Raw genomic sequence first — 16921 nt, forward strand, 5'->3', positions numbered from 1 at the left:
TTTTATCAATAAAGTTACTGAGTGAAAGTATGTAACTATATTAATCTTCTAAAACTTATCCAATTGCCTATTTACATTAAAATTATATCTGGTCTTAAGTTACCTAAACAAGGTCAAAAGTCATCCCAAAGTGGTTAAAAGCTATTATAACACTATTCGATGTTTACTAATGTAATTGAAAATCTATTGTAGACAAAAGTCTTCGAATTATAAATATGATTATTTCTTTGCGGTTTGAACCACCAAACATATCATATTGCAATTTGTTTTTTTCAATTTTTTGGAAACCAAACTTCAGTTAAATTTCACTCTGTACCACTATTTTAAATTCACAAAACGTTATATAATTTCATAATATTAACCCATTGCAATTTAAAGTTATGTGTCAATTATTTAAAAACAACCCAAATAACAAAGTCGTTAAGGTGTGTCAATTGTTTCGAAACAAAAGGAGTAGCGACAAATCCCAACCGGTTGGTCCGATTTCATTAAGAAAATAGAAAAATACGGAGTAAATACTTCCTCCACTCCACAAATATTGTAATAAGGATTAAATTATACATCCCAAAATATATTTTAAATGCTAAATATCTTTAATATAAGAGAAACAATTAAAAAGAATTAATATTGTAAAAGTATTTTACTAGACGAATTGTTGCAATATTATTTTAGAAGGTCTAGAAAGGAAGAAGTAAATCCTAAAAGCAGTACAATTACAACTTTATTCCAAAATCTATCGAGAAATCGGGAGTATTAGTTTCCTTTACTTGTCATACCTTCTCTCTCATCATCATAGCAGTCGTCTCGTGGAGGCTGCGCCTTTAATGGAGAACAACATACCTTCCATCATCTCTCAATTTCAACACTAAAACCCCCAATTTCCAAAACCCTAATTACACAAACAATTACTGTAAATAGGTAAAAATTTAGGGGAAGATGTTTTCATGGAATTTCGCAAAATCGGCAGAGGCAATTCTGTCTCGTTACGCCATTAAAAGGTTGTGTAAGTTTTTGTTGAAGAAAAAGCTTGGTAAATTTATTCATGGCGATATCGATCTTGATCAACTTGATGTTCAGCTTTCTGCTGGTTTGCTTCAGCTCACTGATCTCGCCCTTAATGTCGATTATCTCAATCAAAAGGTATTTTTTCTTTTTAAAATTATTATACAGTTTTTGTGATTTTAATGATTTTTTTATTTTTTATTTTTTTAATGTTTATGACGATTTTTATTGTGTTCTTAGATGTTAGAACTGAATTAATTGCAGAATTCAGTTTGTTTTCTGGAGAATTGATTAAGTATGTGTATTATTGTTATTGGAGAGGCGTATTTCTATGATGTTTGGAATATTTTATTATGCTCAGAAAATTGAAATTGATTGTGTATTATATACAAGTACATTAACTTGAAAGTAGTTATTTGATTAACAAGAGTGGTGGTGCCACCGGTGTTGGCACTTGGCAGGGGAGGGGATAGGATATTGGTGGAGCGGTGGTAATAGGTTGTGATATTAGTTATCAATTCATATGAAAGAATGGTATACTTGGGATTCTTATGGGAGATAGTGCAACTCGTGATTATGGCCCAAACTTGGTATTACTTTTGTCAAATTTCTATGATCCGACTATTAAGTGGCATCATGGTGAATCCTAAATCTTGGGGGTTTGAGACAATATGATTAGTAATTCCACATAGAGGTCTCTGATCCTTGTTTCTCTATCCATTTGGAATTTTGGCATTATTCATCAATGAGAAACCCTTTTAAACTACTCTTAATATATAAAACATAAGATAGTCATGTTGGGTCTTATTTGATTTGTCTCAATGAGTAGTTTATCAATGTTTGATTGTCATATTTTTTTTACCAATATGCAACTATAAATATTTATAGTCAAAGTAATGCATTGACAAATGTGCAAAGTTAAAATGGAAAGAATATTTATGATCAGAGGGAATAATACCTTATGACTTATTTTAGCAAAACTATAAATAATGGAAATCATTAATTTCCATGATTAAGATAATTGTTTAAGTAATACAGTATATTCCAGCACCACTATCCAGACAACTTTAGCGTTAATCCCAACTCCTCCAATCTTCCACGAGCATCAGATTCCCCACAATGCATGCACCATATCCAAGTCCTTTTTTCCTCCGTCACTAACATCACCCAGTTGGCATCACCACCACCTTAAAACCTCTTTTTGCTTTCTATACCTCTTTTGCCTCTATTCACCATTAGTGCCACCACCACTCCCTTTGCACTCTGTCTCCTCTCCTGCCCCTCCCTTCTCATTAAGAAAGAGTATATTTGTTTCCACAGAGCTAATACAAAAATTGTGAAACATGTGAACCGAGTCTTAGGTAAACTAAAGGGGCTTTTAGTTTACTTACAAGAATAGAAAAAGAGGGGAAGAAACGAAGAAAGGGTACTTTTTTTTTTGTCATCGAGTTAAATTAGGGAATTAATGAGATTAGTTTATGATCAAAATCTTGATCTAACATAGTACTTTTAATAAGTCATAAACGATTGACCTACGCAAAATTCTGACCTCCAAAGCTGGCCATTGTTGCCAACATCCACTAATATGTCATGTCATTGCAAATGTGGCAACACTAACAACAGTGATGGGGCAACTGAAGAGAGAGAGGAAATGGAGGGAGACACTATGTGAGGGTGGTGTTAGTTTAGAGCAATGTCGACAGTGATGAAGGGTGATATGCTTGAAATAGGTAAAAGGGGAATGAGGTCTGGATCAGCGGGACAACTTAATAACAGTAAAAAGCCACTCCTCACCACCGAAGCTGGCCATTGTTGCCCGCGTACTCATCTCCAACCTGGAAACAAAAGCGGTAGTAATGGGGCAACATAAGAGATAAAGAGTGGAAGTGGGAGGAGAGACAAATCAAGGGTGGTGGTGATAATATAGCAACGACGGCAGCAATGGGGAGAGGAGAAATGCTAGGAATAGGGGAAGGGTACTGTGGTTTGGATTTGTGGGCCACCTTATTGATGAATTAAATAGATTAGTGTTTTAAAAACATAAGTACTTTTAAGGAAGCTGTTTAAATTTCTTAGGTAGCTTTTCTCATAGATTGGCTTGTAATAGATCGTTCTCCATGATTGCTCTTTTTAATTACTTGCAAAACACCTTTTTGGCATGTTATTTGAGGAGGTGATTAGTCGAGGTAAACGGACGAATATGAAATTTAAATCATAGTAACTTATTACTTTCTTCTTATCGGTGGTAAAATTTTGTTAACTAATTTGTCCGTTTACCTTGTCTAATATCTCCCTTGAAGTGCGTGCCAAAGTGTTGTGTTGCAAGTAAATAAAAACAGAGGAAGTACTTAATATGTCTTGATTGCACATTTTACACATCTTTTATTGCTATCATCCTTTTGTTTTTGTGGGTAATGTGTTTTATGATAACTAAAGTTTCTTGTTTCATTTCAGTTGGGGAAAATATCTGTATTTAAGGTGAAAGAAGGATCAATCCGCTCATTATTAATAAAAATGCCTTGGAATGGTGAAGGTTGTGAAGTTGAAGTGGATGAGCTTGAGCTTGTGCTTTTTCCATTTGATGGTGGCAATTCACAAGAGGTAGCTGGAACTCATGATTCAAATGAAAATTATCGTGTGAATAATGACATGGGAACAGTTGAACATGATATGGTCTACAAGTCTGCAGCTGCTTCTGTCAATGTTCATGAAGGCGTTAAGACAGTTGCTAAGATGGTGAAGTGGTTGCTGACGAGCTTCTGTATCAGAATAAAAAGTGTGATTGTTGCATTTGATGCTGAAGTAGGAAGGGATAAAGAAGAAGAAGGGTCTCATGATGCTTTGGTATTTCGAGTTGCAGAAATTGAATGTGGAACTTGTATTTCTGAAGGCAAGGGTTTAATTGATGGTTCAAATTCTGAAGACTTTCTGGGTATAAGCCATCTGACAAATTTTCTTAAATTTCAAGGAGCTACTGTTGAGCTTCTTCAGATTTATAGTGGATACAATCAAACACATCTTGCTTCAAAACCTCTGTTGACTGGGGAAAGAGGTGGCTTTTGTGGTTCTATGAAGCTGTCTATTCCTTGGAAGAATGGTTCTTTGGATACCTGCAAAGTTGACGCAGAAGTAAATGTGGACACCTTAATTGCGAAATTGCAACCCAGCACCCTAAAGTGGTTACAAGCTACCTGGGATTTGCTTGAGAAATATGAGAATAACAAGGTTGATGATGTCAATCACATGTCTGTCGACACTGTTGTCTCTGACTCAACATCTCAGTGCAGTCCATCAGCTTTTCCTTCTTCAGTGCTGTCTGACAAGCACCTTATTCCAGAATTTGATAGTTCTCTTAAATTAAATCTGTCTTCAAGGGAAGAAATGGTTACAGATGTTCTTCTTAAGGAGTCATGTTTCATATCAGATTGGGTGCCCTTTTATAATGGAAACTACGACAATCCAGGAATTGAAGAGGCAAATCTAGGAGCCAGGTTCTCTTTCTTTTTATGCTGATAACCCTTTTTAATGCTTCCTTATAAGAGGAATATATATATATATATATATATATATATATATATATATATATATATATATATATTTTGTTATTCAAAATATAAATCAAAGCAGCTACCATAATCTGTCTAGTCTATTGAGTATTTGTTTTTTTAAATTACAGTCTTTTTTATTTACTTGGTTCTCAATCAAGTTGTCCTTTTGCTGTCTGCAGTGTAGATCAGTTTTTCGAATGTTTGGATGAGTTGAGGAGTTCCCAATTCATGGGCAGTAGTGGAATGTGGAACTGGACATGCTCTGTTTTTAGCCCAATAACTGCTGCATCTAATCTTGCTTCTGGATCTTTGAACGTTGGTGCTGGTATGCTTGTTTTCTCAGTCTGCTTGTTAGTTGTTTGCTTTGCTGTACTTTGCATCTTTAAGACCTCGTGTTGTCATCACTTTTGTGTTTTATTAATGATTTTTAACTAAGAACATTGGCACTGAATGAGTAACTAGAGGACTGATCTGGAAGCTCTCCAAAGAATTTCAATGGAGCAAAAAAAATAAAGCATGACAGATTGTGCTTCCAATGTATGAAAGACAAACCCTGGAGGAACTATAGAAATTTTTTGTGTTATTAGCAGTTGTGCATTGTAGAAAGGATTTGTTAATTAGTGATGAAGCCGTGATCTTTTTTGTAAGTCTAATATCTAGCATTTGATTTTTCAAAATAATTGTTAGATGAGTTGAAGGATCTTGCATATGAAAGAAGTAGAATGTCTTTTTTTCTTAACTATTGATTTTGAATGAAATTTTATTTGAAGGGCTTTTGCGCTAATATGTTGTGCACTAGTAGTATAATTTTCATCCATTGCTCTGAGGAATATTGTTCTTGATCTTATGGTCACTAAAGCTTCTGATATCACTTCCTATGGTCTCTCTGAGCTTCTGATTACGTTCTCTGCTTGTATCTTGAACTCTAGCTGTGATTTGGAAGATTTCTTTTCACTAGTGTTATGCTTGGAATTAGCATTCTATAGTGCAGTAAAATATATATATATATATATACTTTTCTCTATTCTTTGTGCAGAGCAGCAGCATGTGCAAACAAATCTCAAGATTAATCTTGTTGGGCTTTCAACAATATTAGCCTTTTCTGATGAAGACCAGTTGACTCAGCAAAGGCCAGCTGATGAGCAAGTTGGTATTGATTTTGATGCTCATCTGTGTTTGAATTTGCAAGATATTCTTATAGATGTCCAGGTAAATTTGTGTGCTTGAAGTCATAGTCTATCTTGTTTGTGGTTCCAAGTTATATTCACTAAACTTTGAACATTTGGTAAAGCAAACAGGTGTATCTTCAGGAGTGGAAATTGGAAACAACTGTCAAGCGCATTGTCTTAGATGAACACTTCAGTCAAAAGGAATCTGCAGATCTCAGTTTGTACGGTGAAGAGAAGGGTTTGAGTGGCCAGACTCTTATGATCCGAGCTTTGCAAGATAAGGTTCTCGGTGTTCTGCCTTCAAATTGTTTGTTTTCTGAACCATTTAGTATGGTATTTTCTGATGCATCTAAGCTTGGGAATACTCCATCTAGCTTATCGAGTATAGAAAACTGTGCTTGTGGCAACAATACAGTGAAGGCTACCTTGTTTGAAACTTCTGGTGCTAGTCAATGTCTTTTAGCGGTGAGTTCGAGATCCTTTGAGGGTCAGTCAACTAGGCAAATTTCGTTTTCGATAAAGCTTCCACCTTTCATATTGTGGTTGAACTTTGATGTGGTGAACATGGTCCTGGAATTTTCAAGGGCACTTGTTAATTCTGCAAGAAAGGAAGAACCTGAGGCTGTTTTTTCATCTGGAGCCTTTGAAGAGAAGCATAAATCTTCTCTTCATTCTGATGTCGCATCCACATCCTTTAAAGGAAGCTTGGCAGGGGGCATATTTCTTCCTCATGCTAAGATAATTTTATGCTTCCCTTTTATGAATGGTGGAGGTTTGAAAAGCTATGTAAGTTGTGATCAATTTATTGCTCTTGATTTCACTTCTCCATCAAATTCCAAGAAATTGAAGGCTGAAGGGTCTACTCTTTTCCGAGAGGATACACCTTGGAAAAAATATACTCCATCACCTTCTCACTCAGTGCAGTTAAATGTTGTTAATCTTGATGTTTACCATATCGTTAGTGCTGTGGATGATGATGCTGGTAAGGCCACTGAGTTGGAGAGTCAGAAACTTTGCTCTCATCAAATTCTAGCCCTTGGGAATGGAAGTCATTGGGTTAGTTTGATCAGTATGCTTTGGCACAAAGATGCAGTCACTGGCCCTTGGATTACAAAGATTGCAAAGGTTTTAGCAACATCTGATGGGTCAGCTGGTAAAATGTCATCTGCGACAAGTGATTATGAGTTTACTTCCGTATCAACTAGGGACAAAAAAGGGGATCTATCTTCCCAAAAACAAAAAGAGCTGATATTGAGCTCCAAATTCTGTCTGCATGTTGGTGTACCTGTCATGGTGGTTACTCTTCGCAGGTCTCAGTATTTATGTTTTTTTGACCTTTTGAGTCAGGCCATGGATGCATTATCCAGCGCAGGTAGTGACACAGCTTATGAAAATAGAGGAACAAGTTTAAACCAGTCATCTGTACTCCTGGAATGTGGTCTGGCAGAAATTCATATTGAACTTGACCAAGGAGACGGCCTTAAAAGCTCACTACAGAGAGAACTTCCAGGTTCATGGCACAGGTTAAGACTGGAAATCCAGAATCTGCAATTGCTTTCCGTTTCTGATGTTGGGGCTACCTGTGGTGCTAGTTTTCTTTGGGTATCTCATCGTGAAGGGAAGTTGTGGGGGTCTATTACTTCATTGGCTGATCAGGATGTTCTTCTGATATCTTGTAGCGATAGTTCAAATGGACGTGGTGATGGAGAAGGTTCAAATGTTTTGTCCTGCAGCCATGCTGGCTCTGATATTGTTCACATGTCTGACCCAGAGAGTTTCCATAATCACATGTCAATTAGTTTGAAATGTGGGACCATTGTTGCACCAGGAGGCCGCTTAGATTGGCTTGATAAGATACTTTCCTTCTTTAGCTTGCCATCTCCTGAAACAAGCGAAAATGTTGAATCTGATCAGCAAAAGGGTGATTCTCAGAGGCTTTTCTTCCTTCTAAAATTCATCGATGTTGCATTGAGCTATGAGCCATACTTATGCAAGTTAGAAGTGAATGGAGAATGTCTCAATTCTAAATCTCGTGTATCTGTTAACCTTGATGATGACTCATGTGAGCCATATATTGCTTGTCTGCTTGCTGCATCATCTTTTACACTTTCTAGTACAATGATAGCTGGTAATCTAGTAAACGACTACAGTATCCGGTTTCAAGATGTGGGTCTTCTTCTTCATGCTGCAACAAAGCAGGAAAGGCTTGTGGGTGAGTACGGTATTAAATACTTACATGAACTAGGCTATGTCAAGGTTGCTCGGGAGGCTCTGGTTGACGCTATTTTAAGGATCAACTGTGAAAATGACATTTACTGGGAACTAAATTGTTCTGAATCTCATGTGGTTATCAGTACTTGTCATGATACAACACTTGGTTTAATACGCCTGGCTTCCCAACTCCAGCAGCTCTATGCCCCAGACATGGAGGAGTCTCTTGTCCACTTGCAAAACAGGTGGAATTCTCTAAAACAGGTTCAAGGAGAGGATGTTTGTGAAGGAGTATCAGAAATCAGCAGCAATTCTTCTCCAAGGAAACTGAAGGTACAGCAACTTGGTCCAGATTCAAAGTTTGATTCTGGGTTGGTTGGCTTAATGGGTGAAATATCTGAAGATGCCTTTCTTTTCAGTGGAAAATCCATGAGCCCATCTGATTTGTCAGAACTTAATACAGTTGAGGGAAATGATAGTGATCTATTTCTTGAGGGGCATAGCTTCGCCTATCCGTGTCGTGGAGTTTCTATGGAAGATGGTCATTCGTCAATTCTACAGAAGACGGAGATTATGGAAGGCTATTGCCTATCAGATTTGAGATCTTTATCAGAATTAACCATTAACAGTCATTTTCCTGAATCTGATTCCCAATCTAATACAGAGAGCAGGGGAAATGTGGATGTTCAAAGAGGAAAATGTGGATGGTATGGTAGTACATCCTTGAGTATTTTGGAAAATTATGTACCTGATCAAACTGGTCAATCTCACTCAAAACAGCTTCTGGAAGGCCAGCAAAATTATAAGGAAGGTAACGGTTGCCAAAGATTCAAAGGACGTTTACTATTGGATAATGTGGATATTAAATGGCGGATGTATGCTGGTTCTGACTGGCATGACTTGGAGGAAACTGTTTGGCATTCTGCTGATATCTGTGGAAGGGATGAAGCTATATGTTTAGAGCTTTCACTATCAAACATGAATGTCCATTATGACGTCTTTCCAGATGGGGACTTATGTGCATCGAAACTATGTCTTTCTATCCAAGATCTTCACATATATGACAAAAGCAGAAATGCTCCTTGGAAACTGGTATGGCCTTTAGGCACCTTTTCAGGTTTCTGTTTTGCTGTTTTTTCTGTAGAGCATTCTTAGTTACATTTTTTTCCTCATCTACAAGGTGCTCGGATATTATAATTCTAAGGACCGGCCTAGGCAATCTTTCTCAAAGGCATTCAAACTCGATTTGGAAGCTGTCAGGCCAGATCCCACGACTCCTCTTGAGGAGTATCGGTATGCAATTTTTTTTTAATTTTTTTTTTTTTTTTGGTCTATGAGACTTCTCTGTTGCTATTAGTAGAGATACTTTCCGTCTAATGATACCTTCCTTTTGTTTTCTGAATGGAGCAACCAAGCAAGTGACTCTATACATTGATTTTGTAAAAAAAATTGGAAATAAATGGTGGGACAATGGTTTTGAAATGATTTCCATAAGGGAAAGGGGTTCATTTAGCAAAATTGCATTTTCTGACTGTTGATACTTTGCTGCTGCTTTTGGCTGTGTGTTATTAGTTGTGTTTAGATTGGCGTGATGAAAGGATGGTCATAGAATATTTTATGCTTTGCAGGTCTAGTTAACAGTCATCCTGTCCCAAAACAAGTCTTTTAGATCATGCTTATGTATTACAAGTTTATTTAAAATTCAGAAATGATGTTGCTTTGGTATTTTAAATAAACATATCATAGTGCATTGATACTTTAGGTGACAAATAATGAGGTGTTAGCTGAGAGGTCAGATGATCTGGAATGGAGGAAATAATGTCACAATAAGGCAGAAGCTAAAGTTACTAGGTATTTTTTGAATGTTTTCAGTGCAGTTGCTATACTAGGTAGCTAAGTACTTTGCTGCTTCGGCCAAATTTTAGTGAAAATCATGAGCATGACTGTGGTCTGAAAAGTCAGTATGTTTATGCTGTAAAGATTTGTTACTTCTAATTTTTGACTTCTCTTTTTTGTTTTTAGTTATCGACCTGCATATCATTAGATCCCATTAATGTGTATATTTAGTGAGGTCAATTTGTATTCATGCTACTTGTCCACTTTTAAGTCTGTGAGACTGTAACCTGTTCTGATTTGTCTGTCAGGTCATTGTCTGGATTGCCTATGTAAATTGGATCTCACTGCAGACAGTTCTTACCCCTTTTTTTCTTTCTTTTTTTTTTTTTTTTTTTTTGTAAAAAAAAATAAAATTCTTATGATTGCAATGACTCTTAACAAATAGCTGGATCTGCAGGTTACGCATAGCTGTCCTTCCAATATTATTGCATCTTCATCAGAGCCAGCTTGATTTTCTTATTTCCTTCTTTGGGGGCAAGTATTCATCAGATGATTCCTCAAATGGTGATGCACAAGGTTCAGGCTCATCAGATGTTATTACAGCAGAAGATAGTAAGTTGAAAGGTCTTAGCCTTGTGGATGAAGCATTGCTTCCCTACTTTCAGGCAAGTATTTAGCACATGCTTCTTTTTTTTTTTTTTTAAATTCAAATATCTAATTGCCCACCTGGATTAGATACGAGCTCTATGGATATATACTTTCAGATTGGATATGTAACAATTTTAGTGGTATTATATAGGGATCACTGCCTCACTGGACTGTAGGGAACTTGTAAAATATTTACTCACTTGTCTCACTGTTGAGAAATCTGTAGGGAGCTTGTGAAGAAGATTAATGATAATCTAGATGTCCCACAGTTTTATCCTGGTCAGCTAGTCTTAAAGTTGGGAGTGGCTAGAAAGCTTGTAGTCAGTTTTTTAAAGCTTTTGAAGCATAGGTTGTTTTGTGATGGATTTGAATGTTGAATCCAAACATGTAGCAAATTACCCCCTTTGTGAAGGTTTGGCTTTGTTTCGAACAAAGCTCTACCTTACTTAGGCCTGGGAGGAACCCAGATTGCTTTACAAATTCCCCACCTCAAACTTAGGGATTAATCTGCCTGTCAAGTCTATCTTTGGGAGATTATTTGTTCTAACAAAGTTGCTCATTTACTGTCCTCCCCTCCCAAATAAAAAAATAAATAAATAAAAATAAATAAATAAATGAAGGTGGCAAGATGCTGAGCTGCTGAATGAATATAAATGTTAGGACTGACTTGTCATATATAAGTCTGAATCTGATGTTCATAAGAAAGAATTAGTTGCTGATAATTTTACTACGGAAATGAAAGAAGTATGTAGAAGGAGTTGCCATATGCCTTTTAAGATTTTTTCATGTGTATCTGGTCAAAAGTGATGTGGAACATGTGCTGTATTTTGTTGTGGCTTACACAAGCTATATCTTGTTTGTTAGAAACAAATCTAGATTATCCAAAGTGCATAGCAGAGCAGTCACAGGTGAGAAATAATAACTCTTGTCCAAAATAATTGGCCACATATCTGTTCAAAAGTAATAGGGCTCACTTAAATTTAGTAATTTAAATTTGAACTTTTTCCTATTACCCTTTAACGATACTCCTTCTAACACAATTTAAGGACTTGGAGAATAGTTGAATTGTGCTATATTGTTTCACATGCAGGAATACTCAGTAAAGTTAATTTTTATAAGTGTGCAAATTGTTCACCATGGTAAGCCATATGATTAACTTGAAATAAAGTGTAATTTCAGTTACAAGAGGGTATAAAATAACAATTACTCAATTTAAGATATAATAACACACAACTTTGATTATGTATTAGTGAAATTTGTAGAAAGTTGAGCATTTAATAATACACATCGATACAGATATAATTACATTGTATTCATAATATACCTCTAGTTCGTATTGTTTTCAACATTTAATATTTGCACAAGAATTAAAGGCAAAGGAGAGAGAAAGTGTAAGAAGGTGGATAAAGTAAGAGAGAGTGTAAAATGGTGGGTGAGTGTAAGAAAAAGGTGGATAAAGTAAAAGAGAGTGAGTGGAAAGTTGTATTTGTTATGGGGTAAGAGGGGTAAGGTAGTAAAAGGGGTTTGCCAAAAAGGAATAAAGTAGATATATTAAGAACATTATGCCCCACTTTTGGGATTAGGGCTTTGATTGATTGATTGTTAAGAACATTATGAAATGGACAATAACGGAATATGTTAAGAACATTAAGAGACACAGTTAGTAGTAATATTTTATTTTAATCCTGGTGTAATATGGTTGCGCTTTTTATATCAGAATGCTTGACTTGTTTGGGTTCAGATAAACATGCTGTCTTGTTTCTAATGTGGATGTTTAGACTGGGGAGATTAATGTCAATAATGTTCCTGCAGAAATTTGACATCCGACCTATTATTCTGCGAGTTGACTACTGTCCTAATCGTGTTGACCTTGCGGCGTTAAGTGGAGGGAAGTATGTGGAGCTTGTAAATCTTGTTCCTTGGAAGGTAATATATTCCCATGTTAATTTTATTGCACCAAATTTTGAAAATCAGTGAACATGTTAATATGAAAATTGTGTTTCCCCTGGTACTATATTGATTTTCTGAAATTCTAATTCATTCAGTTTTTAATCTGACCCACTCTATGTTGCTCAATAGCTATGTGATTGTGAAATAACCTGTCCTTCCAAATTATCTATGCAGGGGGTTGAGCTTCATCTCAAGCATGTTCAAGCTGCTGGTATTTATGGATGGGGCAATGTATGTGAAACTACTCTTGGGGAATGGCTGGAAGATATTTCGCAAAATCAGGTTTTGCTAATTTGGTTTAATTTACAAGTGAATTGTAGCTGTAATTCCAAACTTATTGATTTGTATCCCTGTGTCTCCAGTGTAAATTAATGAAGCCATTTTTCTGAAAATGTAGATCCATAAACTTTTGCGAGGACTTCCTGCCATTCGATCTTTTGTTGCTGTGGGCTCTGGTGCTGCAAAGTTGGTTTCTCTTCCAGTGAAGAATTATAGGAGGGACCATAGATTATTGAAAGGTTTACAAAGAGGTAGCTTTTTAACTTGTCTTATCCACTTGCTATCAGTTTGATTATATGTTATGGATTATATAAATCTGAGATCCGTTGGCTACTTTCCTATTGGTTTTTATGTTGTTATTCTTCATAATTCTCTAACTCTACTGCCAAGAATTTCCTTACTTTTTTTTAATGAAAATCAAAATTTGTTTACTGAAATTTGGATAAGATTGTTGGTTCTGTGGAAGAACATTAAAGTGTGCCTACTAAACTAGATGTCAGTTGTATTCTTTTTGATATAATTCCAGCTATGGTGTTGTAGAGCAATGTGCATTTCTTCCTTGATTTGTTATGGTTCCCCAAGCTGATATTCAGCTCTAGTAGATTCCTTGAATGTTTATTGTTAATTATTAATCCTGTTTTCCTATATTATTCTGCTCGCTGAGGGATTTAATTCATTCCCATTGTCTTGGAACTGATGAGATTGGAAGAAGAGCCTGTATTTTTTTTTTTGTATATTTTACTGGAAATTTTCTGTATGAAAAATACAGAATCTCTAGGATGAGATCTATGTGATGAGTTTTAAAAGATTACAAAAGTGGTATGGAAAAAGTAAAATTGTAAGGCCTTGTTTAACTGGAGTAACAGGTCAATTTGTGTTTAGAATAAATCAAATTCATACAGAGTGATTTTTAACAAATGTTAATAATTTGATACCGGTGAGCCACCCCTATAAACTTATTAGGTAAGGGTTCCTTCTTACCAGTTGGAGGGTTGGGTTTCCTTTGAAACATCTACCCCGTCTATTATTCAAAAGCATACTTGCTCTTTTACCACTATCATTACCTTTACTGCTGCCTGCCATCCAAAATCCATAACCCCCCTCTACCTTTTCCTTGCCTCCTTCCCCTCCCTTTCTCTCCTTTATCCCGGTTGCCTCTCAATAGTCTTAACCTCCTGTGACCACTTTCCATGTTCACAACCACTTCTATATGTCTTTTTCATCCTGTCCTCCCTTGTATTCCATTACGGTAACAACCATCACCTTTGAATTACTAGTTATGTTCTGTAGTTTAGGCCACCAGGGGTTGGTTTCAATTATATACTCCTTCAAAAAATTAAGAAGTTTGTAAAAAAAAAAATTCTAATGAAAGACTAAGATTGTAAACCCCATTTGATTATTATATATACCAGTGGTTTGTTTATTTTACTTTGCTTTATATTGTTGCTTGCATTGTGTCCAGCCACTTGAAAGACTTAGGATTGTAAACCCCATTTGATAATTTAATTGCAACCTTGGTGATGGTCAATTGGTCATGATAACCAAGAGGGGAAGGTGATGTTTATGGTTCAAGAGAGAAAGAGGACTGTGGCCATGGTGGTTTTGGTTAAAGAGAGAAAGGGGTTGAAGACTCAACTCAAAGCTTATTGCCTTAGTTTTATTTTTAGAACTAGCTCTATTAAGGAAATGAGGTTACATCACACACACACACACACACACACACACACACGCACACACACGCACACACACACACACATACACGCGCACACACTTGATTCCTTTGCTGAATTGAATGGCCCCTAACGCTGCTTACCCTTTGCTAAATTTTACTGATGAACTATCTTGCTTGGAATTTTTCAGGGACTGTGGCATTTCTTAGGAGTATCTCAGTTGAAGCTCTTGGGCTTGGTGTGCATTTGGCAGCAGGGGCTCATGAGATTCTGCTACATGCAGAATGCATTGTTACACGCATTCAGCCGTCATTGCCCCATCCTGTCAGAAGAAAAGTCAAGAAAAAGCGTGGCTCTGATCAGCCAGAAGATGCTCAACATGGGCTTCGACGGGTTAGCATTTGCATACCCTGCTTCAATACAGTTTAATTTAATTTTTATATAAAATTGAGTCAACAATTACAGTATTCTGCTTATCCAGGAAATCTTAGATTTTTTTTTTTTAAAAAAAGAAAAAAAAATCTTCCGTACCTTTTGCTTTCCATTTCGAACAAAGCCATTAGATTCTCATTTTGAATGGGCATTGCGTTTCTAGCCAAAGGTTTATTAGATGCAGCCTCAGCATCATTGCAGGGGCAAGGCTGTGTACATCCCTTAACGAGTTAACCCCTCCCTTGCCACGGGAGGACTAGCTTTAGTGTTGTGTTGATGTTGATATTACTTTTTGTCCTAGTGCATTCATAATTTCTTCTAATTATCAGTGGAGGGCATCATTGCAGGGGTATCTTGCTGTTTGTTAGTTACACTTCCTCCATTTCTTTATAGTCGCAACACACTTTATCACATGATATAATACACTTAAAATGGGGTTAAGAGGTTGTTAGGAGTATAATCAAGTGGGCCATGAGCTTTAAATAAAGGTAATAGTATAATTTTCACCATAAAAACCTTCCTTTTATAGTGTGTTGCAACTATTGTGACATTTCCATTTTAGGGAAGTGTTGCAACTATAAAGAAACGGAGGAAGTATTTTACTTCCTCTGGTTTTTATTTGACTTGCAACACTTTGACTTTAGCTCTAATCATGTATTCTACTTCGACTAGCTTTGACGATTTATAGTTGAGGTAACAAGATTTATTACCTTGTGTGTTATTAAAGGTTATAGGCAAAAATTGGCCTGCTCTGACTGAGATTTTAGAATCTGTGTCAGTTATTCGTGTGCTTCGTAGTTCAAAATAATGAGCTATGTTCAACTTTGAGTCTTTGAATACAGCTATAGAGTTCCAATGATGCTCTTTTTGGCTTTAATACTTGTCCTTAAATTTCAATAAGATTATACCTGCTAAATCCCTGATGAAAAAGGCAATTGCAATTGATATAATGAAAATTACAGGTTTATAGTGAAAATGTGAAATTACTTGTACAAGTAGCATTGTTACTCTTCTTTCAGTTTTTAGCTCTATAAATAAGGAAACAATGATGGATTGGCTAATATGTTGACTGTTTAGAGAATCCAATGCTTTTAGGAATTAGTTGATGCTTGTGATTGCAACAGGCTTATGAGAGTCTTAGTGATGGTCTGGGGAAGACTGCCTCTGCACTGATTCATACTCCCATGAAAGCATATCAGCGCGGTGGTGGTGCTAGTTCTGCTATTGTGAGTGCAGTCAGGGGAGTTCCAGTTGCAGCCATAGCTCCTGCATCTGCTGCTGCACAAGCTCTGCACTGTGCTCTTCTTGGTGTCAGAAATAGGTCTACTTGAAATCTATTATTCTTCATTTTTCCTTGGCCATTGTTGACAAATCTTAAATACTCATTCATGCTTGATGTATTTGTAGCCTTGATCTTGAACATAAGGAGGAATCTCTGAACAAGTACTTAGGCCCGTCTCGCTCCTGGGAACAAAGTTGAACTAGCTAACACAATTTACAAAGTTAGTGATGAACTCTTCGGTTTACTGCCAGTCATTCTCGATGAGCTTTGATGTGTCTTCTCAAAAATTTGCAGCGTCAGTTGTGCAGAGTCAACAATGGCTTTGTTGGATCCTGATGCACTTTCTATATAAAGTGAGTTTTTTTAAATATTTAAACTCAGTTCGTTATTTCTTAATTTTGTGCCATTTGTACCCATGCTGACTTGGGATTATGTTTAAAATTTTAGCTGCTTTCTTAAATTTGGTGTTTAGCATGATTCTAATATTTGATTTAAGATTTCCGCTTTACATATGTCTTGTGTAATTCATGTTGGCTAGTTTACTGAAACCTCTAACTTTCCGCATCATGAAATCTGTGTTTCAACACCCATGAGCCAAAATTCTCAAATTGCAATGCTTTTACTTCAGGTGTAGACTTGGCTTGTGACAGACGGTCTTCACCATTGGATCGGAATTGCTAAAGACTAAAGAATAGTCCCTGTACAAATTGTAAATAGTCATTTGTTGGTGATTAAATTCTTCGAAGCACATAGCCTTGTATAGTTCTTAGAGATGTGCTCTTCCATTCCTTATTCTTTAGAAGCTGCATTCTTCATGTTTGAATGTGGTTTCAATTTGATGTACATAGTTTGCTTTATATATATATATATATATATATATATATATATATATAT

The 16921-nt window shown here is 36.2% G+C and overlaps 1 protein-coding gene across 2 annotated transcripts; it reads left to right on the top strand.

Annotated features, from left to right (window-relative positions):
• The first annotated feature begins 725 nt into the window (after window positions 1–725).
• On the top strand, window positions 726–16884 carry LOC110698588 (autophagy-related protein 2-like). Of its 2 annotated transcripts, XM_021876046.1 has the most exons (14): window positions 729–1140; window positions 3457–4493; window positions 4730–4875; window positions 5587–5759; window positions 5849–9022; window positions 9111–9223; window positions 10224–10431; window positions 12227–12340; window positions 12539–12646; window positions 12762–12894; window positions 14504–14706; window positions 15870–16066; window positions 16153–16380; window positions 16656–16884. In XM_021876046.1, exons 1-13 carry the CDS (start codon window positions 937–939, stop codon window positions 16223–16225), a joined length of 5883 nt encoding a protein of 1960 aa, XP_021731738.1. In that variant the 5' UTR covers window positions 729–936; the 3' UTR covers window positions 16226–16380; window positions 16656–16884. The 2 variants fall into 2 exon arrangements, with proteins under 2 accessions (XP_021731739.1, XP_021731738.1); XM_021876047.1 differs by lacking the exons at window positions 10224–10431; window positions 12227–12340; window positions 12539–12646; ... (3 more) ...; window positions 16153–16380; window positions 16656–16884 and adding an exon at window positions 10075–10217 and having other exon boundaries at window positions 726–1140.
• Window positions 16885–16921: the final 37 nt, after the last annotated feature.

This window comes from Chenopodium quinoa, unplaced genomic scaffold, assembly GCF_001683475.1.
Source record: "Chenopodium quinoa cultivar QQ74 unplaced genomic scaffold, ASM168347v1, whole genome shotgun sequence".
In the NCBI taxonomy this organism is placed as follows: domain Eukaryota; kingdom Viridiplantae; phylum Streptophyta; class Magnoliopsida; order Caryophyllales; family Amaranthaceae; genus Chenopodium; species Chenopodium quinoa.